The sequence below is a fragment of the Patagioenas fasciata genome, chromosome 8 (assembly GCF_037038585.1).
Source record: "Patagioenas fasciata isolate bPatFas1 chromosome 8, bPatFas1.hap1, whole genome shotgun sequence".
NCBI lineage: Eukaryota > Metazoa > Chordata > Aves > Columbiformes > Columbidae > Patagioenas > Patagioenas fasciata.
Genome location: NC_092527.1, coordinates 29032396 through 29059681, shown reverse-complemented (window position 1 = coordinate 29059681; position 27286 = coordinate 29032396). Strand labels below are relative to the sequence as shown.

At 59.8% G+C, this 27286-nt stretch overlaps 3 protein-coding genes across 9 annotated transcripts; 2 read left to right on the top strand and 1 right to left on the bottom strand.

Annotated features, from left to right (window-relative positions):
* Positions 1-2044: 2044 nt before the first annotated feature.
* SEMA4G (semaphorin 4G) lies at positions 2045-20907 on the top strand. 6 transcript variants are annotated; one of them, XM_065843160.2, is made up of 17 exons: positions 2045-2148; positions 11740-11980; positions 13227-13375; positions 13922-13984; positions 14063-14161; positions 15328-15421; positions 15671-15784; positions 15974-16140; positions 16291-16460; positions 16624-16768; positions 16846-17068; positions 17155-17270; positions 17716-17867; positions 18074-18135; positions 18482-19747; positions 19951-20056; positions 20138-20907. In XM_065843160.2, the coding sequence occupies exons 2-15, from the start codon at positions 11854-11856 to the stop codon at positions 19336-19338; spliced, it is 2538 nt and encodes an 845-aa protein (XP_065699232.2). In that variant the 5' UTR covers positions 2045-2148; positions 11740-11853; the 3' UTR covers positions 19339-19747; positions 19951-20056; positions 20138-20907. The 6 variants fall into 6 exon arrangements, with proteins under 6 accessions (XP_065699232.2, XP_065699235.1, XP_071668203.1 ...); XM_065843163.2 differs by having other exon boundaries at positions 19938-20056; XM_071812102.1 differs by lacking the exon at positions 19951-20056.
* Positions 20908-20975: 68 nt separating this feature from the next.
* On the bottom strand, positions 20976-21997 carry MRPL43 (mitochondrial ribosomal protein L43). Its single transcript, XM_065843167.2, has 3 exons — positions 21825-21997; positions 21345-21451; positions 20976-21205 (listed from the first exon to the last, which is right to left on the bottom strand). Exons 1-3 carry the CDS (start codon positions 21953-21955, stop codon positions 20991-20993), a joined length of 453 nt encoding a protein of 150 aa, XP_065699239.1. The 5' UTR covers positions 21956-21997; the 3' UTR covers positions 20976-20990.
* Positions 21998-22053: 56 nt separating this feature from the next.
* TWNK (twinkle mtDNA helicase) lies at positions 22054-27264 on the top strand. Of its 2 annotated transcripts, none has more exons than XM_065843166.2 (5): positions 22054-23455; positions 23971-24211; positions 24844-24951; positions 25324-25465; positions 26156-27264. In XM_065843166.2, the coding sequence occupies exons 1-5, from the start codon at positions 22204-22206 to the stop codon at positions 26375-26377; spliced, it is 1965 nt and encodes a 654-aa protein (XP_065699238.1). In that variant the 5' UTR covers positions 22054-22203; the 3' UTR covers positions 26378-27264. The 2 variants fall into 2 exon arrangements, with proteins under 2 accessions (XP_065699238.1, XP_065699236.1); XM_065843164.2 differs by having other exon boundaries at positions 26120-27264.
* The last annotated feature ends 22 nt before the right edge of the window (positions 27265-27286 follow it).

Below are 27286 nucleotides of genomic sequence, written 5' to 3'. Positions count from 1 at the left end.
GCGCCCCGGAGAGGGAGGGAGCCTTGGGCAGCCCCCTCCCAACCCTGGCACCCCCTTCCCCAGTGCCCATGGGCCGGTTCTTCCTGTCACTGGCCCTACAACCTCCATCTGCACCTCTGCTAAGGCAGGGGATGGATTAGGAGCAGATATGAGGGACCAGCTGGCTCGCAGCATCCTAAGCCCCCATCCTAGTGCAAGACAGGCTGGCCAAAAGCACCCCTACCTTGCAGCAGCACCTGCTGCTTCAAGCTGCCCTCCTGCTGCCCGGATAGTGCTCCAGGTCCAGCCAGGCAGGGCTGTGGGTGAGCCCAGCTCCCTGTGCATGGGCATCCCACTTCCGCAGGGTGGGTGGAGAGGCGAGGCAAGGCGTGGAGGAGGTGCTGGGGGTTTGCCCAAGGACAGGAGGAAATGGTAATTAGTTGCTGGAGCATACAGGAGGTGAGGGAGTGAGGACAGGGAGCGCTGGAGGAGGTGGGTAGTGTCTCTGCTTTGCTCTCCTGGAGTCCCTGGGAATGGGGACAAGGAACGGGTCCTGGCATCTCAGGCTGGGTAAGGGGATGGTGGCCGTTTGGTAAGCATGTGCAAGGGTGACAGGAGCCACCCCATTCATAGGAGTACCCAGAGGGGTCCCTCCTCAGCTCAGATCCATCAGTGTGGGGAGACTGGAGGGATTCAAGCCTCTGTTACTTTCCCTCACACTCATGATGTTTTTAGGAGGCCAGACCCTGGCAGTTAAAGGCCTTGAAAGCAGCATGTCAGCTGGTCTCCCCATGGTAGCACCCTGGCCCTGCCAACCCTACCAGCCATAAAGGGTCCAGGTGGTGGGGAGGGCTCAGCCAGGCCTGACCCTCATCATCAGATGATACTAGGCAACTTCAGGACAACCCACTCAGCGCTAAGCCCTGTGACAGGTCCAGCTCTGGGTCTGCAGGGTATGGGGTCGAGGCGGTCATTGTCCCCCTCCTGGAGACCCCACCCCTTGTGGAGGGCTGGTGTGGAGTGGAGGGGATGAGCCAGTGCTGTGACTGGGTACCACATGGCTTTGTAAACACAGGTTGGCAGCGCTTGGCCACCCTGCCAGCTTTGGGCGCTGCAATCTGGTGTGTGCAGGCGCAGCATCTCCCCACCTACCGCTCCAGCTGATTTTCAGTTGCCCTAGATCCAACCTGCTGATTACGTAGAGCGCTCAGGGTTTTGCTTTCGGGAGCCCTGCCACCACAATGGGTAAGGAGGAAGGGTTGGCCAGGTGCTGAGAGCTTGCCAAAGGAAAGCAAACACAGGCCTGAATCTGGCAGCTCCTGCCTGTAGGGAGGAGCCACAGAAGCCACCCAGCACAAAAAGGCTCCACATGGGGTTGTAGAGAAACCATTACCTGCCTGTGCTTCTGAACAAGCTTCTACCATGGGTAAAGGCAGACTAAATGGGGAGGCATGTGTTGTAGCAGTGTAAACATGGGGCATGGTGCCTCAGTCAGGGGTGCAAGGACCCAGGGTGGGTTCAGGGGGTGAGGAGCCTTGGAGGACACTGTGGCATTGGCTGGGTGGCTGTGGTGTGATGACGCCGCGTGTGCTGTGCTAGCAGAGTGGGAACGATGCTTATCTGCATTCAGCAACACTTTTTTATAGTCACAAGCCCAAGTTACCAGCCCTCTGCCTCCCTGGCCTTGCAAAGAGCTTGAACACAGGCTCCCCTGCCAGCGGCCTTTTTGGGGCTGTGTCACCCAACCTGCCCGTGCTGAGCAAACCGCCCCCCCCTTCCCCCCCACCGCGTGCTGACCGTCCCTGCCGCGGGGGGGGCGTTGCCGTGGCTCTGCTGAGAGAAACGCCGCCGCCTGCCCCCCCCAGCATCTGCTGGGCAGACCCAGCGCAGGGGTAACCCGGTGCCGGGTCCCCGCCGTGCCGCTCCTGCCCTTGCTCCTCCGCGGGACCCGTGCTGGGTGGCTCCGGGCCGGGGCTGGGCACCGCGGCCTCCGCCTCCGCGCACCGCTGGGCGGCAGGGGGCGGTGCGGCACGGCTCGGTACGGCTCGGTACAGCGGGGCCGCGCACAGCCGGGCTGCGCTGCGCCCTGCCGGACCCGGCTGCTCCGTGCCGTGCCGCCCGCACCTGCTGCGCCGCCGAGCCGAGCAGCACCGCACCGCACCGCACCAGGCAAGTGCCGGGGAGACGCGAGTGGGGACAGCCGGCGGCCGGGTGCTGGGTCCCGGTCTGCGGGCAGGGCCGGGAGTGCTGGGTCTGGGCGCCGCGTCCACAGGAAGGATCCGGAGAGCTGGATCTGGTTACTGGGTCCGGGTGCTGCGTGCACAAGCAGAGGCTGAGTGCTGAGTCTGCAGGTAGGGTCGGAGGTGCTGGGTCTGAGTGCTGAATCTACAGACAGAGTCGGGGGTGGTGGGTTTGGGGTGCTGGGTCTCTGTCTGGGTCCACAGGTAGGATTGAGGGTGCTGAGTGCTGAGTCCCTCGGTCCAAGTCTGTGTCTGCAGGCAGGTTTTGGTGTGCTCGATCCGGATGCTGAGTCCACAGGCAGGATCGGGGGTGGTGGGCACACATACTACGTGCACAAGCAGGGGCTGACCTACTGGGGTTAAAGTCCAGGGAATGATGCCTTGGGGGAAGAAAGGGGGCAGAGCCTTGGAAGCAGGATGGAGAGGGGTTCATGGGAGGTCTGATGTAGGTGAGGATTTGGGGGTGACAAGCTAGAGGGGGTGGGGACATGCAGGATCTGAGGGCAGTGCATGTAGATTGCTTTGGAAACAGGTTTGGGGTGTGGGGTGAGGTGGGGCTTGGGAACCTGCTGAAGGGGTGAGGGGAGATGATGGTGGGCATTGCAGCCAGACGGGCCACCAACTCTTGGAGTGAGGGCTAGATAGAGCCTCACTTCCCCAACAGATCAAGGGTCTATGGGCATGGGGACTGCTGGCAGTATTTGGGGAGTCTGAGTGTTACCTGGGGGCAGCTGGTGTTTCAGGCAGCTGGGATGAGATGCTAAACTGATGCATGTGGTGCAGTGGGAAGTGGGGGGCTGTGGGACATGGCTTGTCTGAGCCCTGGCTCCTTGGGATTCATTTCCTTGGAATGCTCTTCTGGGGGGTCTGCAGGTACTCCCAGGTGGAAGGGATCAGCTTATGCTGGTGGCTTGTCTGAGCTGGGGTTGAGCTTCATATCTGCTGATCTAAGAAGCAGCACTGGGATTTGGGGTTCTCTTTGCCTTCCCCACCAGTACCCAGGTGGGCCAATGGCTTGTACCTGGCCTTTAAAACTGGGAGCATGAAGTGAGGTGGAACCATGAAAGGGCTCTTCAGATGCCAAGAAAAACAGTCTCCAAAAACAAAGAGACTGCCCAAAATGGATGAGGAGTGCAGATTCCCCCAGAGGCAGGGAAATTGTTCATAACAATGATGGCATTTTTTGGGCTAGCTGGCCTACTGCCACAGGCTTGGACTGCTTTGCTTCCCTGAACCCCCCACCTGAACCCCAAACCTGGGGGGGACGGCATGGCAATTCTGCACACGTGTCCTGTGGGACGCATCTCTGCTCCATCTTGGTTTGGCTGGGCTCACTCTGCCCGGAGGGACAAGGGGCAGGAAGCTGCCCCCTCAGCATGCCGTGATCCCTATCTCAGTTTTACTTTTGTGTTGTAACTGGAGGGGGGAAAAAAACCCCAAACCCCAACAACCCTTTTGGTTCCTGCAGATGAGGGCTTGTTTTGTAGGCTTGTTCTCCCCTCTGCCTTTTCCAACATCCATTTGAACCTTTCACCACTTTCTCCACCAAGAATGCAGTGGGTTTGCCGGAGCTGGGAGGTTTATTCAGCAAATCCGGCAGGTCGCGTGCCGGCAAAAAACATCCAGGTGTGCTTGGCAGGGCTGGCAAGGGGGGGCTGTGCCGGCACCCCGATCGGGGGGGCAGTGGTGGGTGCGGTGGAGACGCAGTGCCAGCCTCGCCTGGCCGCATGCAGGGAATTTCCCTCCCTGCACTTGCCCGCCGGCGCTGCTTGGCATCGTGATGGGACTTGTTGGGAAGTGGCTCATGTGATGGGTGATTTGGTAGGGGGAGTGCTGGTCCTGGGGTACCCGCTCCCTCTTGGGGAAGTGTGGATGATACCATGAGAGGCTTTATGTTCCCATGAAGCATCCAGTTGCTGCTGTGGGTGCTGGGCAGGTGCCTTGTCCCGTTCAAAGGTGAGAGCTCCCTGCCCCACTCGTGCTTTGGGAGGAAACACTGACGTCCCTCCCTGCTGGGCTGTGCCGCCGCTCCTGGTGATTTACAAGCACAAGGGCTTTGCAACAGCAAGGTCATTGCCAAACCCACATGCTCCATCCTCTTGGGTCCTCAGCTCTGCTGTTTGGAGCTGAAGGAGAACGAGGGTTTCAGGCACCATGTTACCAGCCAGTGTGGAGGCTGGGATGCAGCTTGGTGATTCAGGGTATGCTCCGGGTTGTGCTTTTCTTGTTGCTTAAAAGCTGCCTCCAGGTACAGCCCCACCTCCCCTTACCTGATGGAGGGATCTCATTTGCCTGTTGCAAAGCCAAGCCTGTGCAAATAAGTTGGGGAGCTGATTTTGGGGCAGCAAAGCTGGTGGTATGCAAATGACTGTGGGAAAGGCTGCTGCATTGTGCCGTGCAGTTGTGAATGCAAAGTTTAATATCAAATTGGGTTTGACCCCAAATTTGGAGCTTTGTTGGAGGGAAAGCAAAAAGCTGGAAGCCATAAAACTGCTCCCGTCATCTGTTTTTGCTGAACTTTTGAAAGGAAAACAGTTTATCTTTGGAATAAATAAAAAGGAGAGGGACAGGCTTGCATAAGAAAGCCTCGTTTCACATCAGGCAAGCTAGGTTTTGCTTCAGCTCTTGCCCCCGCTTATAAGTGGTCCCCAGGTTGTGTGGGATTTTTGATCCTCAGTTTCCCCTCGGGGAAGTCCCATCCCGAGCTGGTGGTGGGAACCCCAGGCATTGCCAAGAAACGTCTTTGAAGCTCAAACCTGGCTTTGGAAAGAAACTGGAAGACAAACCGGCTCTAAACAAACACCCAAGTTAATTCCTTGTCTTGCATTGTATGAGCCCAGTGAAATGAAACAAAGTGCAGCCACAGGGACAAGCAAATGGATTTAAATGCGTCAAAAAGCCCTGAAATCTGCTGGCACTGAAATCTCCCTTTATATTTAGAGTTGGGGTCTTTTGTTGTTTTCTTCCCAATTGTTCCTGGGAGTTTAATTCTACAATTATTTTCCTGCTTCTGCCTTGGAGACAATGTGCTTCAGCCGCAAAAGCTTTGAAGGCTGGATTGCAGATCGCATCCAGCGCTGAGCCACTTGGATGCCAATGCTCCCTCACTGGGAAACTTTGCTGTGATGTGGAGGGCTGTCCATCCAGCTGTCTGCCTGTCCATCTGAGCTGCCAAGGGGCTGCTGGCAAGTGGTGAAGCCAGGCCTGCTGCAGTGGAGGTGAGAAAGGATGGAAAATGTTGGGATTTGGAGGTGATGTTGTTAGGGCTGAGCGTCCCTCATCCCTGCCAGGCAGGAGGTGGGAACCCCGGGGGTCTGCACCTTGCATCCCAAGGCTTGTCAACTGCACTCTGCATCCCTTGTGGCCTGGACGTGGAGGCAGGCTTGTGGTGGGGTGAAGTCAGAATCAGACTGTTGCAGCTCACCCTCCTCTGGTTTCATTTCACGGTTCCTGCACAGCTCCCAGCTGGGCTCTCAGGTGCTCCCAGGCTGTGGGATGGCGCTGCTGTGGGGTTTCTGCAGGGGGAAGACATGCTGGGTGGGAGTGAAAAGCTGCACGGACTGTGTCTTCACCACTGGCTTGCAGGAGCCAAGCAGCCTCCAGCACATGGGGAATTGCTTCTGCAAGGGGAGATTTGCTGCCCTGCCTGGGGGAGCTGGGTCTGGGCTGCCAGGGTACCCCTTAGTGCTCCCAGTCCCACCGCCAAGCTGCAAGGGTTTGCCCTTCAGCCTCCTCTCCTTGCACCCTTCCCTCCCAGGCCAGCTCTGAGCAAGGCTTTTGGGGCAATGGAGCGAGGCAAGGAGCTGTTTTGACTGACGGCTAACGCTGGTGGGTTTTCCATACAGATGGGGAGTGGAGGAGCGCTCTGCCCTGCCGTCCCAGGCACCATGCTCTTGCTGTCTGCTTGTGTCGCATCAGGGACTGCTGGAGCGGAACCGTCCCCATGCCTGGCAGCCAGCTGCAGGCAGGTGATCCCTGCCCATGGCAGAGGCTGGAGCAGTTTTGCTTATTTTCTCGGGTGTTTTGGCTGAGTTTGGATGAGAATGCTGGAGGAGCTCTGGTGGGGACTTGGCACTGTGCTGCCTTACTGCCTGGCAGCTTCTTTGAACCTCCCGCCCTGTGTCAGACCTGACCTGATGGAGGAGAGGAACAAGTTCTTGTAAGGACAGTGAAATCAGCGAGCTGGGGAGAAACTAAAATGCCCTGATCCCTGCAGCCACACTGGGACACACCGTGGCTGGTCCCTGCCCCTTGGTGGGCAGGCAGCATTCCTCGCTGGGATGCTGCAGGGGGACAGAGATAAAGGCATGGTACTGGCAGGCCAGTGGGGTAAATCTGTCAGAAATTGGGCTGTTGTTATTTTTATTGCTGATGGATCAGCTTGTTTTTTCAGGGATGTTTAGATGTCTGACTTCTGCTGGCACTGATGCCCCTTTAGACAGCCTCATGTCCTTGGCCGGCCCCGCTCGATCTGCCATCCATCACTTTGCTCCTTCCCACGCCTCCTTCCCACTGTGACATTGCTGGGATCAGAGCTGGGTGCTCTCCTCTGCTGCATGGAGGCTCTGCTGGCAGCAGATGGGGGCAGTGCTGTGCTGGGGAAATTTGGAGCCTGTTCCCACGGCCTGCTGGTGCCCGCTGCCCACCCCCCGGCTCCGTGGCGGCTGTGCCATGTGTGGGAGCTCTGCTGCAGAAGCGGCATGGGGTGCTTCTTGAGAGGAGTCGATGTCACTGCTCTCCCTCCCATCTTCTGTGCCTAAATCCCAAATTTGGGTAAAAGAGGAATATATCTGCTTCCCGAATCACCAAAGCTCTCGTGCAAGTCTGCTGAAATGCCTCAGGGTTGAGCATGGTTTTGTTTAAAGAAAGCAACTAAAATAAACTTGGCGAAGGGCTCCCAGGAGGTCATTGTGCTCCTTCCCTCCCCATCTCCAGCCCCCAAACTCGGCATGGATCCCCTCTTCCCGCAGGGCTTTCGTCTAGTTAGCGTTCTTTTTTTCTTGCTGTTGTTGACAAAAATCCTGGCTGGTTGAGAAATATCCGTGCAGCAGCGCCAACCCAGTCCCACGGGTCAAATCCTGCCCCTGAAAATCTCTGCCGGGAAGAGCGGCTTGTTCCCAGACTGGCCTTGGGTGATGCTGCCGTGGGGACCCATCGCCTTGCAGGGCACCCCAGGCACGAGACTGTGAGCAAGTCCCTGTGATGGACAGATGGACAGAAGGATGCTGTGGGCCGGGGGTGGACCTGCGGATGTTTTATCATTTGCTGGTTGGGCTCTGCAGCAGAAGCAAAGTGCTGGAAGTTCGTCAAGGACTGAATTAAAGTTGCCTGGCAACCTCCATCTCAGCGCCTCTTTCCGCATCTCGCAGGATTTCCACTCGAGTTCTGCCGGCTTCAGGGAAAGGAGGATCCAAAACACACCAAGCTTGCAGCCAGACACAGGCTGGGCTCGCTTCTCACTGGATGTCTCTTTTCCCGTAATTCCTTGGCTCGTTCCCACGCCTGTGAGCTGGGAGCTATCCTCACCTCATCCCTGCACCAGGAACGGGTCGGGCTGTTTTGGCTGCACCTGAGGGCAACTTGAGTCCTTGGGGGTGTAAAATAGCACTGGGCTGGTGGGAACGTGGCTGGGGGAGTGAGTGGCAAGGGACCCAATGGGACTTGAGGGGGTTCATGTGCCAGGCTTGGCCCCAGTGAGTAAAGCTGAATTGGATGCATGGGTTCTGGAGAACCTGGGCTGGGCTGCCATAAAAGACCAAAGTGTAAATAGTGTCTGCTGGTGCAGTTCCTGACGGGAGTTTTGTTAAGGCTGTTTTGCAGCCCCGTAACCTGGAGGAGACTCAATGGAAATCCTGACTCCCACCACGAAGCAGCAGTGCTTACCCGTAGGAATGCATGATACCGAAGGGGGGAAGCTCATGAAGAGGGGAAAAAGGTCTGGCAGCCTTCCCGGGAGCCTGCTTGGGCTTCACTAGACCTTGGTGGAGCAACCACAAGCTGTCTATAGAGTGGTGGGATGGGAAAATGTTTGATCCCACTCTTCATATCTATTCCCTGCCATCCAGAGTGGATATGGGGGGTGAGCTGGAGAAGGGCTGCTGCCACCCAGAGTTTCCATTCTTTCTCCTGGCTTCCCTTTAAATAAAAAGCCATAGGGAGAACCATAAGACCCTGGCTGAGGTCCCTCCAGATTTGCCAGCTCCGCTGACAGCACAGCTTCCCTGCACCACAGCTCACAGCCAGCTCTTGCTCCCAGGTTTTGCTGCCTGGTGGCTTTTAGGACCACTGGGCAGCAAGAATGGACCACCACAGCCCGCAGAACCTCCCGGTGCAGCAGCTGTTGAGGGGTGCGGCAGCTTTGGCTAGTGTATTTGGCCGGATCCAGGTTGGCGAGGCCTGCTGCTGGGAAATTCACTCATCAAAAGCTTTTTTGCACCTCCAGAGACGCTGGTCGTGGGGATTTTAAGGAGGTGCCGACCGGGCCAGCTCGTTTGGGTGTGCTGTGCCTTGCTGGCTGCCGGTGGGAGGCTGAGGCCGGCAGAGTCATGTTTGCACAGCTTCCATCGTGACCCAGTAAACCCAGTCAGACCTGACCGGGGCTCGCTCACTGCCTGCACGCCTCCGCGGTCCCGCTGCTTTCCTGCCCTTCCCTGAGGACCAGCAAACCCATCCCAGCCGGATCCTGCCTCCACCACCCTTCTCCTTCAGCATTACCAACTGGGGTGGGAGCTGGGGCCATATTTTGTGTCCTATGTTTGCCCCCGCTGGGCTGGGAAGTAGGTGAGGCAGCAATGAGCTTGGGAGCTCTCACCTGGGGATGGGATGGGTTTTTCTGGGCAGTTTTTCTCCTAAACTTTGGATTTCATCAGAGCTGCTGCTGCTTTTCAGCCTCTTCCTCTCCTCATTTGGTGTTCTTCCTCAAGAGAAAGCTCTCTGTGACATTTCCCCTTCTGGCTTTTCCCCATTTCCCATGGGAGAGCTGGGCTTGAGCAACCCAACTGCCCTCAGCCCAGCCAGGGGGTCCCATGGACTAAGTCTTCCTCTGCCTCCCACCCCAGCCTTTGCCTCCCAGAACTTTGAACATGCACCTTGCTGAGGGAGAGGATGATGGGTTTGGGTGGTTGGTGCGGCTGCAGCCCAGGGTGATGATCTGAGCAGGACCAAGGATGGTTTCAGTTCCTTCTTGTTCTTTCTCTCCCACCCCAGGTATGAAAAAAAAAAACACAGAGAAGCTTGGAGCAGCCCTTCCCTTTGAGTAAAATATTAACTGGCTCACTGATTAAATGTCCTTTAGGACAAAGTTACACCTGATCTGGGGCAAAGGAGCCTTTGGAAATGAGTGTATTTTCTCCCCTGGAGAAAGCAGAAGACCACAGCCCTAGAAGCAGGGAATGCTGCTCTCCCTGTCCCTGCCTGGCTGGGAACCCTGCACAGCCTCACAGCTTTAGCTATTATTATTTTTCTCTTCTCTGCTGGCTGGGTGCTCTCGCTGGTTAAACGTTAGCCAGCGCTGGCTGGCAGCACTGTGCTTGCCCTGCCATAAGCTGCGTCCCTGCCTGGCTGCGTTCCCGGCTCCAATCCCTGTTGCACCCAGAGCCGGGCAGCAGGCAAAGTTCAGGGATTATTTGTTTGGGGTAGATAAGGTGAGGAGAACGCCCCGCAGTGTGCAGGCAGCTCGCAGAGCTGTTACTCTTTCATTAGAAATTGTTGTTTGCCTTGTCGTAAGAAGGTTTCTCCTCCCCTCTGCTTTCCCAGCCCACGCGCACGGCAGCTCTTGTGGCCTGTGTATGATACCAGGATCGTGTCCCTGTGGGAAGGGTCCCTGCAGCTTCCAAGGTGTCCCCGGTCCCATGGCTGGGATGGAGAGATGTCAGCACAGGGCTGGCCAGAGTGCTCTTGGGTGCTTTGGTGCTCCAAATGTGACCCCACTGCTTGCTTTGCCCAAAAACCTTGGCGGGTTTGGCTTGTGGTAGACGTGGTGCCACCAAAGCAACTTGTTTCTCACTGACCTCCATCCCAACTCACCTGCTTGGCATAGAGTTCCTTGGAGGGAGGATGCTCCAGGTCACTGTCCTTTGCTCCCTGGGGAGCTCAGCGCTGCAGGCAGCACCTTGCCAGCTCTTGGGGTTGAGTGTTGCACAGGTGCTCTGCCCCCCCAGGGCAGCAAGGCAAGGGGGAGCATTTCCCCTCTGCCCCACCCTGGGGATGCTCTGGGGCATCAGCCAGCATAGGTGCAAGGTCTGGATCTGGACCTCCGTGATGGAAACAGCGGTTTAGTGCAGGCTCGAGGACTGTGGCTGGATCCCACATGCAGCCCCTCACTTCTCCTTTTGAGCCCCAAAGCCCTTTTCACTTTCGTTTTACTTTAGTTTTACCTCCCCTCTGCCTGTGACCTGGCGAGGTATTTGCTTCAGGGAAACCATCTGCAGCAAGCGTGTTTGAACAGCTTCTATACATGGCCAGGTATTTGCTTTATATATATCTTAAAACAGAAAATACAAACCAAAACTAAGCAAACATATAGGTTCTGATTGCTTATGGGGAGCTCTCCTGCTTGGAGATACCCAGTTGATTCCTTCCTCCTTAGCACCTACAAAATGAGACGGTGGCTTTGCTTGACACCGCCGGGAGAGGTGGGGGAGTATTTGGGAGGGATCAGATACATGAAAACAAAAGCCGAGGTGGATACCGAGCTTCAAGGCAGCTTGGGATGAAAGAGAAACAGAAACCTTGTGGAAAAACATTGTGGAGGGGAAACTGTTCTCGCTTGAAAAGACTTGATGAAGATGCCAAATGGCTCCTATGAGTTTTCCTTCCCCTTGTGTTGCTGTGTCCCTGAGGCATCCTTCCCTGCACCTTTGTCCTCGGAAATCTCGTCATTTCAGAGGGGCAAAACTCTGGGGACAATTATCTTGCGGGGCAGGAGACAGACAGCCATACTTTTGGACAGGAGCAGAGCGCTTGGGCTCCCCGAGAGGTGTCCCACCGCCTGTCACACCACAGCCGCTCCGGGGAGCAGGGCTTGGGGTACCCCAGTGTGCCCAGAGACCCGCAGAAGGGCTTGGCCCCAAGCCCTGCTTTCTGCTTTTGGAGGTGAACGTGACTGCTTTTTGGGTGTGAGAATGCAGTAGGGCATCAGCTGGCTCTGCTGACACGTGTCCTTTGGTCAGGGGGAGCTGCAGGAAGAGATGGCTGGGGGCGAAGGGGGGAGGAGCAGACCTGGAGGAACATGAGCCTCCGAGCAACCGAGCCAAGCGCTCAGCAAATGACTGCAGGGGTGGTCACACTGCTCACGCTCACATCCGTGCCCTGTGCTGGCTGCAGGCTGGATGCCTTGTGATGTGCCTCAGTTTCCCCTTTGGCAAATGAGGGCTTGCTTTTCCCTGAAGCCATCCCTGGGCTGAGGCCATGCCCGGTCAAGTGTCCATGCATATGTGCGTCCAGCTCCTTCCCAGGCCCACTTACTCATATGAGGTGCTGGGAACAGCGGGAGCGTCTGACCTGGTGCTGTGCGTTTCAGGAGGGTTTGGTGGCCAGCCCCATCCTGGGGAGCTGGGGAGCCCGTCCCAAGGATCAGCTGTGCCGGGCCTTCGGCAGCGGGCTGGGCGGCTGCCCTGGCCGGGGGAGCAGGAAGATGAGCAGCAGCACGGCCCATCTCCTGACGACTCTCTTCATGGTGGCAGCGGCGGCGATGGGCTACCCGTCACGGCGGTCTGCCACTGACCTGGATGCCACCCCCAGGACAACAGTCACCTTTGACGGTAAGGGGGTGTGGGTCTTGGTGGTGGCAGTGAGGTTTAGGATCCTGCTGGCACCTGGTTTGGTGCAATGTGGCTGCATCCAGCCTTCACTAACCTCTCAGAGCAGAGGGACTCAGCATGTGGGTAGCTACAGGGGGGCCTCTGGTTCTCTGGACTCCAGGAATTGAAGCCCACATGGCTGTGTGGTGTTGGATGCCCAGACATAGCTTGTGCCAGACATGGTGCCACCAAAGCAACTGGTTTCTCTTTGACCTCCATCCCAACTCACCCGCCCCACAGGTTGGAGCAGGGCAAAGGCATCTCCTCCAAAGCCACAGGGGGACAAGGACATGCAGGGAGGCAGCCTGGGCCAGCCCCCAGCCCTGCCCAGCAGCTTGTGGAGGGTGGGCTGAGCTGGGCATTGCACCCAGGCTGGGCTCTCCTGGACCAAATAGTTGGCAGGGAGTTTTATGCCATGTTGTCTGTAATTGCCACTGGGCTCTTGTCCTCCAGCCTCCGTGGTGTCAGTGACCCCCACAGTGTCATCGTGCCTTGGGCACCCACATGACATTCTTGACCTGGTTAGTGAGGCTCAGCTCATTGGTCAATGGTGGGAGAGGGCTTCATTTGCAGCTGGGCTGCCCTGTTCTCTTCAAGCAATGACTCCTTTCAGGGGGGTTGTTCTCTCTCCTGCTGCCTCTGGGGCCCCAAGCCCCATGGGACTTTCTTCTGCAGCACGAGGATCTGAGCCTGGCTTGGGGTCCCTCTGGCCAAGGCTGAGTCCCCCCTCACACTTCTCAGCACCCTAAATTGGATGGTTTCTCCATCCACCCAGCCTTGCTGCAGGAGCCCTCCCCTTGCACGTCAGTTTTGGTTCAGGTTTTTTGCATCCTCCCTTTTGGACTCGCTGGGTTTGGTTGAGAGCTGAGGTGGCTGCCGGTGTGTTTTCACTTCCTCTAGCGGTTCCCCAAACAGCGTGGCAGGTCTGTGCTAGGCATGGACATTGCAGCTTCTACCCTGAGCTGCTGTTTTAACTAGCAGGGCGAAATTTCTCCTGTGAGCTCTAGCCCAATTAGTGCCTTTCACCTCCTACCAAACCTCCCCTCTCCCTTTCTTCCTGCTGTAACTGCTGGCACCTGGCACCGTCTCCCCGATAACCTTGCTGGGTGACTTCCCACCCACTTGTGGCTCCATCCTCTGTCTTTTCCTGGTGGCTTGCAACCTGCCTGCCCCAGGGACCTGCGTCAGCCCCCCGTTCCCTTTGCAGAACTCTCAGCTGTCCGGCGCTTCAGTGAGCGCAGCCTCAACTACAGCACCCTGCTGCTGGAGGACGACCAGGGCATCCTCTACGTGGGCGCCAGGGGAGCCATCTTCGCTCTCAACTCCAGTGACGTGGCCGATGGCTCCCACCGCACGGTGAGCCCAGCCTCTGCCCACCACTGCCTGCTTGTCCCCTCCTGTCCTGTGCTGCCTAGGTCCCTGCCCAAATCGTGGCCACCTTGTCCCTGCTCAGGCTCCTGCTCACCATCTTAGGTCTTGCCTGGAGGTGCTGTCCCTAGCTCTGTCCCCAGCTCCCCTGTGGGTGCCTGGTCCTTCTCCTCAGCCAGGCAGCATGAGGACAGTGGTGGGAGATGTCCCCAAGTTCAGAGCTGACTGGTACAAGGACACCCTGGCTGGACAAGGGGCAGAGGGGGAAGCACACCCCTTTGCTCCCCCAGGAAGGACACCTCAGAATCCTTCAGGCTTCTGCAGGTGCTCTGGGGTTTCTGTCCACAGGTCAGGGTGTGGGACCGCTCTCGCCCTGGGCTGGAGCGATGTGGGCAGGGTGCTGTCTCCTGCTCTAAGCAGCTGTCCCCTCTCTAAATAGAAGAGAGGATTTTAGTATCTTGAATGGGTCTGGCAGAGGTTGGAGCCTGCAGTGATGGGGGGACCCTGCGGTGACAGTCCATCTTCCCCTTGCAGATCCACTGGGAAGCCACTCCGGAGAAGCAGATGGACTGCCTGCAGAAGGGCAAAAACAACAAGGTAGAGCTGGTGCGGGCATTCTGGGGGGGGCTGCCGCCACTTTCCCCAGGTGGTGACACCTGTCCTCCCCCTCTGCAGACCGAGTGCTTCAACCACGTGCGGTTCCTGCAACGCCTGAACAGCACCCACCTCTATGCCTGCGGCACCTACGCCTTCCACCCACTCTGCGCCACCATCGTGAGTACTGCTTGGCCGCACGGCTGTCACCTGTCCCCTGCCACCGCGTCACCCCAGGGTGGCACAGCCCTTGTCCTCTCGCACCACCTCCATCCGCAGCCCCACTCTGTTTCTGCCCCTGTCCCAGCCCTTTCCCAGCTCATGGGGGCAGTGAGTGACCCCCAGGCTGTGGGGTGGGTTGTTTGGTGACAGCCACTGTGATGCAGATGCACAAAGTCCCCACTCTGGTGCTGGGGTTGGACTCTGACCCCATAGCAAGATGGCTGGGGATGGCTGTGGGGGGAACATGTTGGGGAATAGGACATGCCCGCACTGGAGCTGGTCTCCAGCCCCTGCTGTTGCAGGGTTCTTTCCCAAAGCAGGGGCTGCAGACCGGCTGGGGGCCAGTGGCATGCCCAGGGAAGGTGACGGTGGCAGGGAGGGTGACAGTGGTAGGGCTGACTCAGCGGTCCCTCCACAGGAATTTCCTGTGCTGGGGGTCCCTGTGTGGCTGTAACTCACAGTAGAGTGACCAGGGGCAGCCACGTCCCCCAGCAGTGGGACTTTCACCCCTGTGTAGTGGCTTCTCGGTGACTCAGCCGCCCTTTGCCCACCTCCCTCCCTGAGCTGGGGGACAAAGGGGCTGGAGCCATGTCCCCAGTGTGGCCGGGGAGCCCCAGAGGGGCTGTGCCCATTCCCACGGCTGTGCCACCTGTCCGGTTTGGCCATCGCATGCCCTGGGAATCTGGCAGCGGAGCTGCAAAGCTGGAAGGGCCTCGTCATTATTTGACACGCTTTGAACTGCAAACCCCAAAGAAAATAACTCCTGCCATGACAGCGATGTCCCCTGGGGGGACCCAGCCAGGCTGGGTGGCATCTGCTGGCCAGGTACAGCCCCAGAACATCGGCTGCACTGGCTCCTGCCTGGTGCCCACACGATGCCAAAGTGGGGAGTCAGGACTCCCCTTCCCCCCTGTGCCCTCTCCCTGCCCTTGGCGGGGGGTCTGGGTGTCCATGTGGTTTCTGACCAGCTGGAGGGTGCCGGGGGGGGGTTGTATTGCCTGGACAATGACACAGGCGTAGGCATCGCTTCGTCCCCACTAGCAGCCTCTGCAGAGAGCCTGGGGCTGGCAGGTGAGGCTGGTCTGTCTCCTCCCGTCTAACCGTGTCCCCTCTCCCCCCTCAAGGATGCTGACAGGTTCATGTTGCCATCCCACTTTGAGGAAGGCAAGGAGAAATGCCCATACGACCCTGCCCGTGGCTACACTGGCCTCATTGTGGGTAAGCAGCACCTTTCCTAGGGCTGGTGGGGACATGTGGGATGCCACTGACCCTGGTCCCATCCCAAGCATCCATATGGGGTGTCCCAAGCTGGGTGGGCTCTGCATGCTGGGGCTTAGCAAGCCAAGACCTGGTCCTGCTCCTCCTTTTCCTTCTCTGCCTGGGGCATCGAGATGCTGGTGGCTTTTGGGGCTGTCCCCACTGTCCCCACGTTGTGGGGCCATGCTGACAGGTGTCTGCTCCACCCAGATGGTGGCTTGTACACGGCCACACGCTATGAGTTTCGGAGCCTCCCCGATATCCGGAGGAACCTGCACCAGCGGCCGCTGAAGACAGAGGAGTCACCGCTGCACTGGCTGAATGGTGAGACATCTCCGTCCCCCTCCCAGGACCAGTGTCACGGGCCATGGGATGCTGTGGATCACCTTGGGAAGGGTAGAGGGTGGCCCTGGGGTCCTTTGTGGTTTGCCATGAGAGGAAACTGAGGCAGGGAGGGAATCCCCCATCCCGCGGCGGGTGGCTGATCTCTGCCTTTTGCTCTGTGTTCCCCAGATGCTGAGTTCGTGGCCTCTGTGCTGGTCCGGGAAAGCAAGGACAGCCCTGTGGGTGATGATGACAAAATCTACTACTTCTTCATGGAGCGGGCAGGCGAGGAGACCACATCCTTCTTTGACAAGAGTCAGGTGGCCCGAGTGGCCCGGGTGGCCCGTGTCTGCAAGGTAGGCATGTCCCCAACCACAGGGAGCCAAGTTCTGCTCCTCCTGGCAGCAGGAGTTGTGTGCCTGCACCTTGGGGGAAACCAAGGCATGGGCAGAGGGGGACACACAACCCCACCAGCCCGTGCAGAAACACTTCCTGCGCCCTCCCAGAGTGACGTGGGGGGGAAGAAGATCCTGCAGCGCAAGTGGACATCCTTCATGAAGGCACGCCTGGTCTGCTACATCCCCTACTACGAGGTGTTGCGCAGCGTCTGCAGCCTGGACGGGGGCGGCTGGGCCAGCACTGTCTTCTATGCTGCCTTCACCCTCTCAGCACAGTGGTGAGCAGGGCAGAGCTCGAAATGGCTGAGGCTAAGACTCTGCCGTGTGGAGGGGACTGGAGATGCTCAAGGGGATGTGCAGGCGGGCAATGAGCACCTGGGGGTGCAATGGTGGGGAGCACCTGAGTGTCTGCCCAGGCTCAGGCAGGGCTCTGCCCCCCAGGAGGACCATGGAGGCCTCAGCTGTGTGCCGCTACAGCATCTCGGCAGTGCAGCACGCCTTTGAGGGCCCCTACATGGAGTACCAGGACTCAGCTCGCAAGTGGTCCCGCTATGACGGCGTGGTGCCTGAGCCCCGGCCCGGCTCTGTGAGTGCCCAGGGATGCAGAGCGGAGGGCTGGGGAACAGTCACATCCCCTTCTGATCCCCCATCTCCCCTGGGCAGTGCATCACGGACCGCTCCCGCAGGAAGGGTTACAACTCCTCGCAGGACCTGCCCAACAGCGTCCTGGACTTCGTCAAGCTGCACCCGCTGATGTTCGAGGAGGTGAAGCCGGCAGGTGGGGGGCCACTGTTGGTGAAGAAGAACGTGGCCTACAGCCAGCTGGCCGTGGACAGGGTGCGGGCTCTTGATGGCCATTCCTATGATGTGCTCTTCATGGGGACAGGTGAGCACAGGATGAGTTTCCTGGGTCTCTGCTGGGCAGTGGGAACACCCCACACTCCCTCTTGACTCCCCGGCTCTGCTCTTCAGGGGACGGCTGGATCCACAAGGCTGTGGTGGTGGGTTCCAGCATCCATATCATGGAGGAGGTGCAGGTGTTTAGGGACCCACAGCCCGTGGAGAGCCTGGTGATCTCCCACGCCCAGGTGAGGGGTAGAAGAGTCATAGAATCATAGAATAGTTTGGGTTGGAAGGGAGCTTCAAAAGTCATCTATTCTGAGCCCCCTGCAATGAGCAGGGCCATCTTCAACAAGATCAGGTTGCTCGGGAAGTGAGGGGACACCATGCACGGGGTATGTTTGTGCTGTGGAGCTGCCGTTGGGCTGTTTGGGGGTGGGAGGGACACAACTCCTGGGTCAGTCCAGCTTGGGATATATACCAAAGCCCCACGGAGCGGCCTGGGGGTCAGGCACCAGCCTGGCCACCACCTCCTTGACATGTGCCAGCCACAGCTGTCAGCACCAACTGGAGCTGGGGGCCTGGCCCCATGCACCCTCACCAAGGGAGAACTGTTCTGTGGGGCTGGGGGGATCTCTGGGCACCAACCCCACAGCACAGCCACCCCATGCTGAGCCAGCACTTTTCTGCCAGCGGAGCCTGTACGTGGGGGCAGCCAGTGGGGTCCTGCAGGTGCCCCTGGCCTCCTGCGATAGGTACATCTCCTGCTACGACTGCATCCTCGCCCGGGACCCCTACTGCGCCTGGGACGGCCGAGGCTGCCGCACCACCACCACTGCTGACAGGTAGGAGCAGGCTGCCTGTCCCCAGGAGGGGCCCCACCAGCCTCCCACCTGCCCCATCCCATGCTGCTGCATGTCACCCCATGACATGGTCACCCCAGTGCCGCCCTCAAGGGTCTGGCATCCAGCAGCACGTCTGGCAGTGGCTGTGACCCTATCAGGGTGGGCTCAGTTGGGGCTGCATGGCTGAAGCCCCCCATGTCTTGCAGGACGGGGCTGGTGCAGGACATCCAGAGTGGCAACAAAGGATGCCGGAGCAGCTCTGGGCGGGGTGAGTCCATAGAATAGAATCACGGAATTATTTTGGTTGGAAGAGACCCTCAAGATCATCAAGTCCAACTGTTAACCCAACACTGGCACTAAACCACATCCCTAAGAACCTCATCTCTGCATCTTTTAAACACCTCCAGGGATGGTGGCTCCATCACTGCCCTGGGCAGTCCGTTCCAATGCCTGACAACCCTAATATCCAATCTAAACCTCCCCGGTGCAACTGTGGCCATTTCCTCTCATCCCATCACTTGCTATATATCCTGTGCCACACCTCAGGACCACAGGGGATGCCAGTGTCCCTTAGGTTGTCCGGGCCAGGTGTGAGGTGCTGTGTGTCTCCGCAGGCTCCCTGCTGTGGAAGAACCGGACGGTGCTGCGGGGGGATGACGTGCTGCTGCCCTGCGACCAGCGGTCCAACCTGGCCCGGGCCGTCTGGCTGCTGAACGGCAGCATGGTGCCAGCCGTGGGGCAGGATCGGCTGCGCGTCGGGGTGGACGGGCTGCTGCTGACGGACACGCTGCCCCAGCACAGCGGCGAGTACCGCTGCTATGGGGAGGAGCGGGGACTGCAGACACTGCTGGCTGCCTACAGCCTCACCGTGCTGCCTGAGCTGCCCCACGGCCCCACGACTGCCCCACGGCCCCATGCCGCCAGCCAGGCGGCTGGTGATGTGAAGGTGGCCTATGTGTCTGCCATCGTCGCCTTGGTGGTGCTGTGTGCCGTGCTCAGCACCATCCTCCTCTATGTCTCCTGCCTGGAGAAGCGCAAGGGCAAGTACGTGCTGGGGGAGCCACGGCCGGCCAGTGTGGAGCTGCAGACTGTCTCGGCCAACTGCCTGCGCAAAGGCCGCCGGGAGGAGGAGGAGGAGGATGAAGAAGGGCTCGCCTACCCTGATGGCTGCCTGCGGATCATCCCTGGGGAGGCGCCCACGGCTGCCACTTCCCCAGTGAAGGAGATGCCGGTCGCTGTGCCCCCGCTGCCGCCACCACCGCCACTGCCAACCGAGCTCACCAACGGTGTGGGGGCTCTGCCCACCGTCCTGCGCAAGATGAACGGCAACAGCTACATGTTGCTGCAGCAGCAGGAGGAGCCACTGGCCTCCCCGCTCTACAGTGCATCCTTCACTGAGGAGCTCAGCAAGATCCTGGAGAAGCGGAAACACACGCAGCTGGTGGAGAAGCTGGATGAGAGCTCCGTGTAGGGGCCGGGGGGGGTCCTGCCAGCGGGACCCCCCTCCATCTGGCCCCTTTTCCCACCCCCTGCCTGCAGTGTTACAAGACTTGGGCAAAACTACCTCCCGGATGGCAGAGCCAGGCCGGGCCTGGGCTCAGCCATTCCTTCGGCTTTTCACTCACTTTTGAGACTCACTGTACAGAAAAAAAAGAAAAGAATCTATTTAAATTTGGGAGCTCTATTTATGTATAAAAACCCACCGACGGCGGCCACAAGCTGGAGGCAGGAGCTGGCACCTGGCTGAAGGTGGACACTGGGGCGAGGGAGAGTTTCTGTCTGTCTGTCCATCCAGGTGTGAGACACTGTTGTGGACGCGTGGACTCAGGCAGCCCTGCTGGGCATCCCTTGGTGCGCTGGAGCCGGATGGCTGCTGACAGGTGGGTAAGGAGCTAGGAGGGGGGCTGGGGGCTATGCTGAGGTGCCTGCGCCTCTCACGTCGTGCAGGGTCCCTTCCCAGTGTGGGGCAGAGGCGGTTCCCCCAGCTGCAGGAGGGGGGCTGCAAACACATGTGAGGCGTGCCCTCAGTGGCTGCCAGCCCCTGCCCGCTCCCCCACGTCTGCCCCCCAGGGTTTCCTTTCAGGAAGAGGATGGTTCAGTGAGGGATGGAGCTGGGGTGCAGAGCCCATGTCCCAAATGCCCTGGAGCAGCTGTTGGAGGGGCGTATGCCCACTGCAAGGGGATCCCAGGTGAAATGCGGGGCTGGGCACTTGGGGAGGTGGCACCACCAGGGCCCTCAACCCTGACAGGGTTCTGCTGGCTCCTTCCAGGGCACTGCAGGGAAGAGCGGGATGCAGCAGCAGCCAGCAGCAAGATGCACCAGCAGCAGAGGCAGCAGCCATCACTGTGCTCTGCAGCATGGTGAGGGAGCAGGACAGCACCCACGTCTCCCCAGCACCCACAGTGGCCACAGCACCACATTTCTGCTCTCCCATGTGGTGCCGTTGGAGACCTGGGGTTCAGGCACAGCCCTGTCACCCGTGGGACAACACGTGAGAGGGGGAATGTCCTCACACAGGCCTGGACCAGGGCCTGGCTCCCTCTGGGGACTCATGCTCTTCATGGCACTTTCCAGGGGCAGCCACTGTCCCTAAATCCCCCCAACTACCTCTGCTCCTGTCACCTCCTGAGGGAACCCGAGGGACTGTGGTGACAAGAACGTGTTGTACCCTGGGGACAGGGTGGTGACACCAGGACAGACATGCTGGGGGCTGTGTATGTTCCCACGGTGTTCGTTGCCAGGATCAGGACATCATCTGGAGCTCAGCCCTGCAATGGGGGCAGGAGGAGGCAGCAGCCCCAGGGGTCCATAACAGGGGGAGTCCAGGCCCTTCTCCCCCAGAAGAGCAAGGCTTGGTGGGAAAAGCCAAGAGCCAGACCCCTGGGCTCCCCTGTCGTGCCCCCGCCCTCATTTTTGCTGCTGGGCGGATAAGCCACCCCCAAGCACAGCTGCCCCCAACAAGGGGCATCACCCTCCATACGTGGCACCCCTTGTGCGCAGCCCCACGTGCCCCCAGCAATAAACGCGGCTCTGTCTGGACACGTTGCAGCAGCATCTCTCTGTGGATGTGGGACAGCGGGAGGAGTGACAGACGTGGAGACGTAAGGTGGGGGGCAGAGGCTTTATTGGAGCTGCAGCCGCGGGCCCTGGACAGTGAGGGCGGAGGGTTTGTTGGTGAGTGGGTGCCACTGGCCCTGCACGCTGGGGTTGTCAGTGTGGAAGGGCTTGCGGATGCGGATGATGTCGAGGCCGGACTGGCCGGCCAGCTTGGTGGCCAATTGCATGATCTCCTCGCATGTCTTGCTGGCAATCAGCTCCTCCCGCACTGTCCCGTTCACTGTGGCAGAGCGAGGGGGTCAGGCTGGTGTCCCCCCACCCTGCAGCCCCCCAGGGGGCGGCTGCTGCTCCCCTGCCTCGGAGAGTCGGGCAGGGCCAGTCCCCATCCTGCCCCCCAGGCCCCCATCTCCCACACTCACGGTACTCGGCCAGCAGCGCGGGGGCCAGCCCGGGTCGTGGGCTGACGTACAGGACCACATCGGGGTGTTGCCGGGCAAAGTCCAGCGCTGCCTCTTCCACGAACTGCCTGTGGGGGTGGGGACATCAGCGGGCTCAGAGGTCACCACAACCAGAGCAAAGGTCATGGGTGGCGTCACTCCCGCTCGGGGCAGGCGTCCCAGCGCAGAGGGCGGGGCTGTGCCGTGTGCAGGTCAGGGGTCACCAGGCAGCCGGGTTCAGAGGTCAGGGGTCAGCAGCGCCACCGCCGGGGGTCACAGCCCCTGCCCTGCCCCTCCGAGCGGGTCACAGACCAGCAGCACCTTCCCTACGCACACAGGTCAGAGGTCACCGCAGCTTTTCGTAGGCCCCTCCCTCACCGGGTCAGAGGTCACGGGTCGCCAGGCCGCTCCGGCCCCATCCCCGGTGGTCGGGGACAGCAGTCGGGGTGACTCCGGCGGTACCTGGCGCCGCGGGAGTCGGCCGCGATGGGGCTGAAGAGGAGCTGGAGGCGCTGCAGCTGCCGCACGTAGCGGCCCACGCCGTTGTGCAGGACGGCGGTCAGGAATCTGCTGGGGGACCCGCGGGCCGTCATGGTGCCGCCTCACCCGGACCCGGAATCGCGCGGGGAGCGGGAAAACATCCGCTTCCGGCTTCTCCCGGATGTGACGCGCTGAGCGCGGCAGCGGCGGGGCCGGGCAATGGCGGCGTCCGTGGGGCTCCACGTGAGCGGGGCGGCCTGAGCGCCGAGGGGCCGAGGTTTCGCGGGGCCGTCGCCGATGCGGGTCGGCAGCGCCGCGGGTGGGTGCTGGGGCGGCGTGGGCGGAGGCGGGCGCGGGCGGAATGGCGCTGGTGCCCCTGCGGCCCAGCAGAACCACCGGCCGCCTCCTACCGCTGCTGTGCGGGGCTGTGAGGAGCAAAGGAGCCGCTCTGAGTCCCGGGGTGCCGGGCCGCCTCACCCAGCGGCGCTACAAGAAGGACGTGCTGCCCTCCCCCGAAGGGCCCGTGCCCTCTGTCTCCATCACCGAGATCCGGCAGTACCTGCGCGCCCAGGGCATCCCCTTCCACGACGGGTACAGCTGCCTGCACACCCCCAGCCTCTTCATCGGCGGCCGGGACGAGCAGCCGCCACCTGCCAGCACCCCGTTCACGCTTTATATTGACAAGACGACAGGCAGCTTCTTGTGCACGGCCACCCTGGCCGAGGGCACTTGGCAGGACTTCCAGGCCAACGTGGAGCTGCAGCACCGCGGCATTCCCCCCGCAAGCTCAGAGGAGCAAGAGGAGGATGCACGACGGGCTCGCGAGGATGCCCGCTGCATCTGGGACCGTGCACTGCCGCTCTGGGAGCTGCTGGATAAGGAAGAGACCAACGAGACCAAGGCCATGTTTGGCATCTCCCTGGTGACAGACGCCACCCTCAAACGCTTCGGGGTGCGTTACCTGAGGACTGCCAAGTCCCTCGTCTTCCCCTGGTTCAGCCCCCGTGATGCAACACTGAAGGGCCTGAAGCTCTTGAGGGCAGAGAAGAAGGGGGATGCGATAGCTTATGAGGAAGAGACTTTACCCCGCTTCGATACCTACCACAATCTCTTTGGGCTGCCCCTGATTGGCCGCCGAGACACAGAACTGGTCTTAACTGGGTGGGAGCTGGATGCCTTGGCCCTGCACCAAGCTACAGGGGTGGCCAGCCTGGCCTTACCGCGGGGGTCCACCTGCTTACCCCCCGCCCTCCTCCCCTACCTGGAGCAGTTCAAGCGCATCACACTGTGGCTGGGCGAGGACCTGCGCTCCTGGGAAGCTGCCAAGCTCTTTGCTCGCAAGCTGAGTCTCAAACGCTGCTCCCTGGTGCGCCCCAGCGACCTGCAGCCCCGGCCCTTGGAGGCCCTGAACCAGGACCTGAACCTCACCAAGATCCTGCGTGCTGCCCTGCCCGCCAGCCACAAATCCATCGTCTCCTTCCGGCAGCTGCGCGAGGAGGTGTTTGGGGAGCTGGTCAACACTGAGCAGGTGGCTGGTGTCAAATGGGCGCGTTTCCCTGACCTCAACAAGCTCCTCAAAGGGCACCGCAGAGGGGAGCTCACCATTTTCACAGGTGACAGGCAAACAGCTGGGGGGTGGGGGCAGCAAAGGGCACATTAGTGGATTCACCCTGCAGGGCTGACGCCTCACAAGTCTTCCTGGTCCGTTTCTGCTCATGGCTTTGGCTGAGCCTGTCATGGGGATGCATGAGAGGCTGGGGCACGTTTCTGGGTGCGCTGTGGCTGAGCACACCCGTATGGTGATGGGCTCCCTGCCCAGGGTGGCACAAGAAGCCCAGTGGTGTGCCCTACCCCCTGCTCCCACCCACCGCCCCACCATCTGAGGCCTCCCTGTGCCACCCCTTAGCTGCTCAGCTATTCCCCGCAACCCACATGGACCTGCTGGCTGCTGGAGGTGTCACACGGGCACCTGGACCTGCAGCCTGGCTGGATGTTTGTGGTGGGAGTGCTGTGGATGGGCTGCTCTGACCCTGCACCCTGGCATTTCCGCCTCTGAATAACCTCCAGAATGTTCAGGAGGGGTCAGATCTTCTCCTCCAGCTAATTCTTCCTCTCATCGTCCTGCCAGGCCCAACGGGCAGTGGGAAGACAACCTTTATCAGTGAGTACGCACTGGACCTGTGCATGCAGGGGGTGTGCACGCTGTGGGGCAGCTTCGAGATCAACAACATCCGTCTGGCCAAGATCATGCTGACGCAGTTTGCCACACGGCGCCTGGAGGAGCAGCTGGATCTGTATGACGAGTGGGCTGACCGCTTTGAGGACCTCCCACTCTACTTCATGACCTTCCATGGCCAGCAGAACATCAAGTATAGTTCTACACCTTCCTCCTCGGTGGCACTTACCCCTTGTGGCGCGTGTTGCGGGGCCGTAGAGAGCCGGAGCTCTTCTCCTGCAGTGGGTTGTGGCTTTGGGGCTGGAGGGAGGCACATTGGGGCTGGTCACGTCCTGGGTTTGGCACGTGCGGACTGTGTGGCTCAACCAGCCGCATCCCTGCTGTCACAGGGACTGTCACATCCTCCTTCTGGGGTGGAGATGAGGGGAGGGACCTGTCCCTGCACTAGGTGGCCACTCCAAAACCAGCTTCTGTTTCTGGCAGGACATGTCCCCCCTGCTCACCTGGCAGCATTGCCATTTGCTGAGGAGGGAGGACATGATGGTCACCATGGGCTGGGAACAGGAGCTGTGTGGGCAGCAGCTGGGTCCTCCTGATCCAGCTGACCTTACCTCTGGTTGGGGGGCTGCCCCATCCTGCGGTGCAGGTGATGTGGAGGTGGGATGTGCCCAGGGCCTGGTGGTCAGCGGCCAGCTGTCACCAGCACCAGCCTGGTGCCTCCCCACTCTGCCTTTCCCCATCCCTGTTCCTGCCTTAGCATCCCCCTTCTCACCTCTGCGCATCCCTGTGGCTGATCCCAGCTGATCCTGGTCTCCTTCCACCCAGGACAGTGATTGATACCATGCAGCATGCTGTCTACATGTACGACATCACCCACGTGGTCATTGACAACCTCCAGTTCATGATGGGACACGAGCACCTCTCTGTGGACAGGTAGTCCTTCTCCAAGCTGCCTCCTCCTTCCTCTGCCACTCTTGTCGCTGGAGCTGGCACCGTTGGGTGTCACGGCAGGTGCTGGGGACACACACTGGCTGTCCCTCCCTCACCGCACTGGCGTGGCAGCCCTGTTTTGTTAAAAGGGAGATCACTGCCTCGGGCGGGGGAGAAGTGGGTGGGGAAGGGTGAGCTGGTTACCTGTGACCCATGTCATTCTCCATCCCTTTGCCCACGAGGGCTCACCTGGCCCATGGAGTGTGAGTCTGGACCCCTGGGTGCTTCCTGCTGTGGGGCTGAACCTGGAAGTGCCTTCCTGCCTCCCACCCCAGGCAGTACCAGTCACTGACCCCCTTCTCACTGCCTTGGCAGGCTTGCTGTCCAGGACTACATTGTCGGTGCCTTCCGCAAGTTTGCCACGGACAACAACTGCCACATCACGCTGGTCATCCACCCCCGCAAGGAGGATGACGAGAAGGAGCTGCAGACGGCTTCCATCTTTGGCTCTGCCAAGGTGAGCTGGGTTGGAATGGCCCTTCCTCTCACTTGGGCACAGCATGTTCCCAGGAGGAAGCTGGGATGCTTTGGGCAGCTGTTCCCAGCTCCCTGTGCCTTCACTGGGGACCTGAAAGGTGCTGTGAGGGGCAGGATGTCCTCAGGACTCCGGTCACCTGTTGGGGATGTGAGGAATGCTGATTTGGCTAGGCCTTGGTACAGAGATGGAGACAGGGAGCAAACTCTTTGCCAACTAAAGCTCTGTTGAGGCTTTAGGTGCAGTTAATTAATGCTCGTTGACTGTGAGTGGGATGTAGGATGAGATAATTAAAGAAGGAGCCAGGGAGGGTGCGGGGATGGGCACTCTGAGTGCTACAGTCTCTTGTGATGCTGCATGACGGTGCAGCAGTGGGCAGGAGATGCTCTGAGTGTGCATGGCCACCCCCGTGCTCCCTCATTTCCCCAGGGCTGTGGCTTCAGCTCAGGCCTGTCTCCCCAGCCTGTCACTGTGATGTCCCAGGGGAAGACAAGGGGTCAGTGATGGCGAGGTGCTGGAGTTCCTGTGGCCTGAGATGCCCTGTAACAATGCTCAAAGGAACCTGTGAGCAGCTCCAAGCCCTGTGACTCTGACTGCATTGCCAGCACCATCCTGGAGATGTTTTCTTTCCCCCAGGCCAGCCAAGAGGCTGACAACGTCCTCATCCTGCAGGACCGTAAGCTGGTGACGGGGCCAGGGAAGCGCTACCTGCAGGTGTCCAAGAACCGCTTCGATGGGGATGTGGGTGTCTTCCCCCTGGAGTTCAGCAAGGCCTCACTCACCTTCTCATCATCCAGCAAAAGCAAGGTCAAGCTGAAGAAGATGAAGGAGGAGAAGGCAGTTTCAGCTAAAAAATCTCCAGAGGGAGGCTCAGGAACCTCCAAGAAGCCCTGAGCCCAGCAGGTCTCTTCCTTGGTCTGTCAGAAGGAATGGGGACTGGTGCTGAGAGCATGGTGCTGTGGTACACTAACCCTCTCCACTGGGAGCAGCACCCGTTTGCTGCTCTGGCCCTGTCTCCTGCATGAAGCAACCTCTTGGCCACTAGCACAGTATCTCTGAGAGACATGGGGCCACCGTGAGAGGAGGAGTGGCCTTGTCCTGGAGAAGAGCAGTGTGGGGGGGGTGTTTGGCAAATGCTGACTTCTCCATACTGGTGCTGAGTCCTGGGAGCATGACAGGGGGAATAGAGTCAGCATGGGCTGAATGGTGGAGGAGTAACCTGCAGCTCTGGGACTTCTGGGGCACATTGTTAAATTGCGGCTAAAACAGAGCCAAAATCCTGGGCTGTTACTGGTGGGAAGGACTGTGCAGGGGGACATATGGTGCGAACCCCCTGTCAGGGGGTTCTCTGGGCTCAATCCTGGCTGGGCTGAAGGCAGTGAGGAGAAGGTGGTACAGGGAGGTGTGGGAGGTTAGGGGTGGCTCTCGCCCCAGAGCTGTGATCTATCCGTGGGACGTGGTGGGAGCTGGGGACGCCATGGCATTGCTGCTCATAGTGGGTTGAAGGCAGCACTGGTGTCCTCCTGCGCCAGTTCTTCCTGCTTGGCTGATGCCTCACCCAGCCCTCTTTGCTCAGGGTCTCCCTGTCCCCTTTCTCCAGGGAACATCACCAGCAGTAAAACCTCGCAGGGAGTGGCCATCCCTGTGCCCTCCGGGTTGTAGGGCCGCAAATACTGTGACTTGGCCAGTCCTTGTCGTGGTAGGACAAGTCCATGGCTGTATCTTGGTCTAATCCCGTTGGTTTTTTTCCCCTTCCTAGTTTTATTAAAGCAAAAACATGAGTGCTGTTCCTGTGCTGCTGTT

Coding starts and splice junctions, on each gene's coding strand:
- SEMA4G (XM_071812102.1), top strand. CDS start 11,854: ATGAGCAGCAGCACGGCCCATCTCCTGACGACTCTCTTCATGGTGGCA. Junction 11,981..13,226: donor GACAACAGTCACCTTTGACG/GTAAGGGGGTGT, acceptor TTCCCTTTGCAG/AACTCTCAGCTGTCCGGCGC. Junction 15,422..15,670: donor CTACACTGGCCTCATTGTGG/GTAAGCAGCACC, acceptor TGCTCCACCCAG/ATGGTGGCTTGTACACGGCC.
- MRPL43 (XM_065843167.2), bottom strand. CDS start 21,955: ATGACGGCCCGCGGGTCCCCCAGCAGATTCCTGACCGCCGTCCTGCAC. Junction 21,452..21,824: donor GCCGACTCCCGCGGCGCCAG/GTACCGCCGGAG, acceptor CCACCCCCACAG/GCAGTTCGTGGAAGAGGCAG. Junction 21,206..21,344: donor CGCGCTGCTGGCCGAGTACC/GTGAGTGTGGGA, acceptor GCTCTGCCACAG/TGAACGGGACAGTGCGGGAG.
- TWNK (XM_065843164.2), top strand. CDS start 22,204: ATGGCGCTGGTGCCCCTGCGGCCCAGCAGAACCACCGGCCGCCTCCTA. Junction 23,456..23,970: donor GGAGCTCACCATTTTCACAG/GTGACAGGCAAA, acceptor TCGTCCTGCCAG/GCCCAACGGGCAGTGGGAAG. Junction 24,212..24,843: donor CATGGCCAGCAGAACATCAA/GTATAGTTCTAC, acceptor CCTTCCACCCAG/GACAGTGATTGATACCATGC.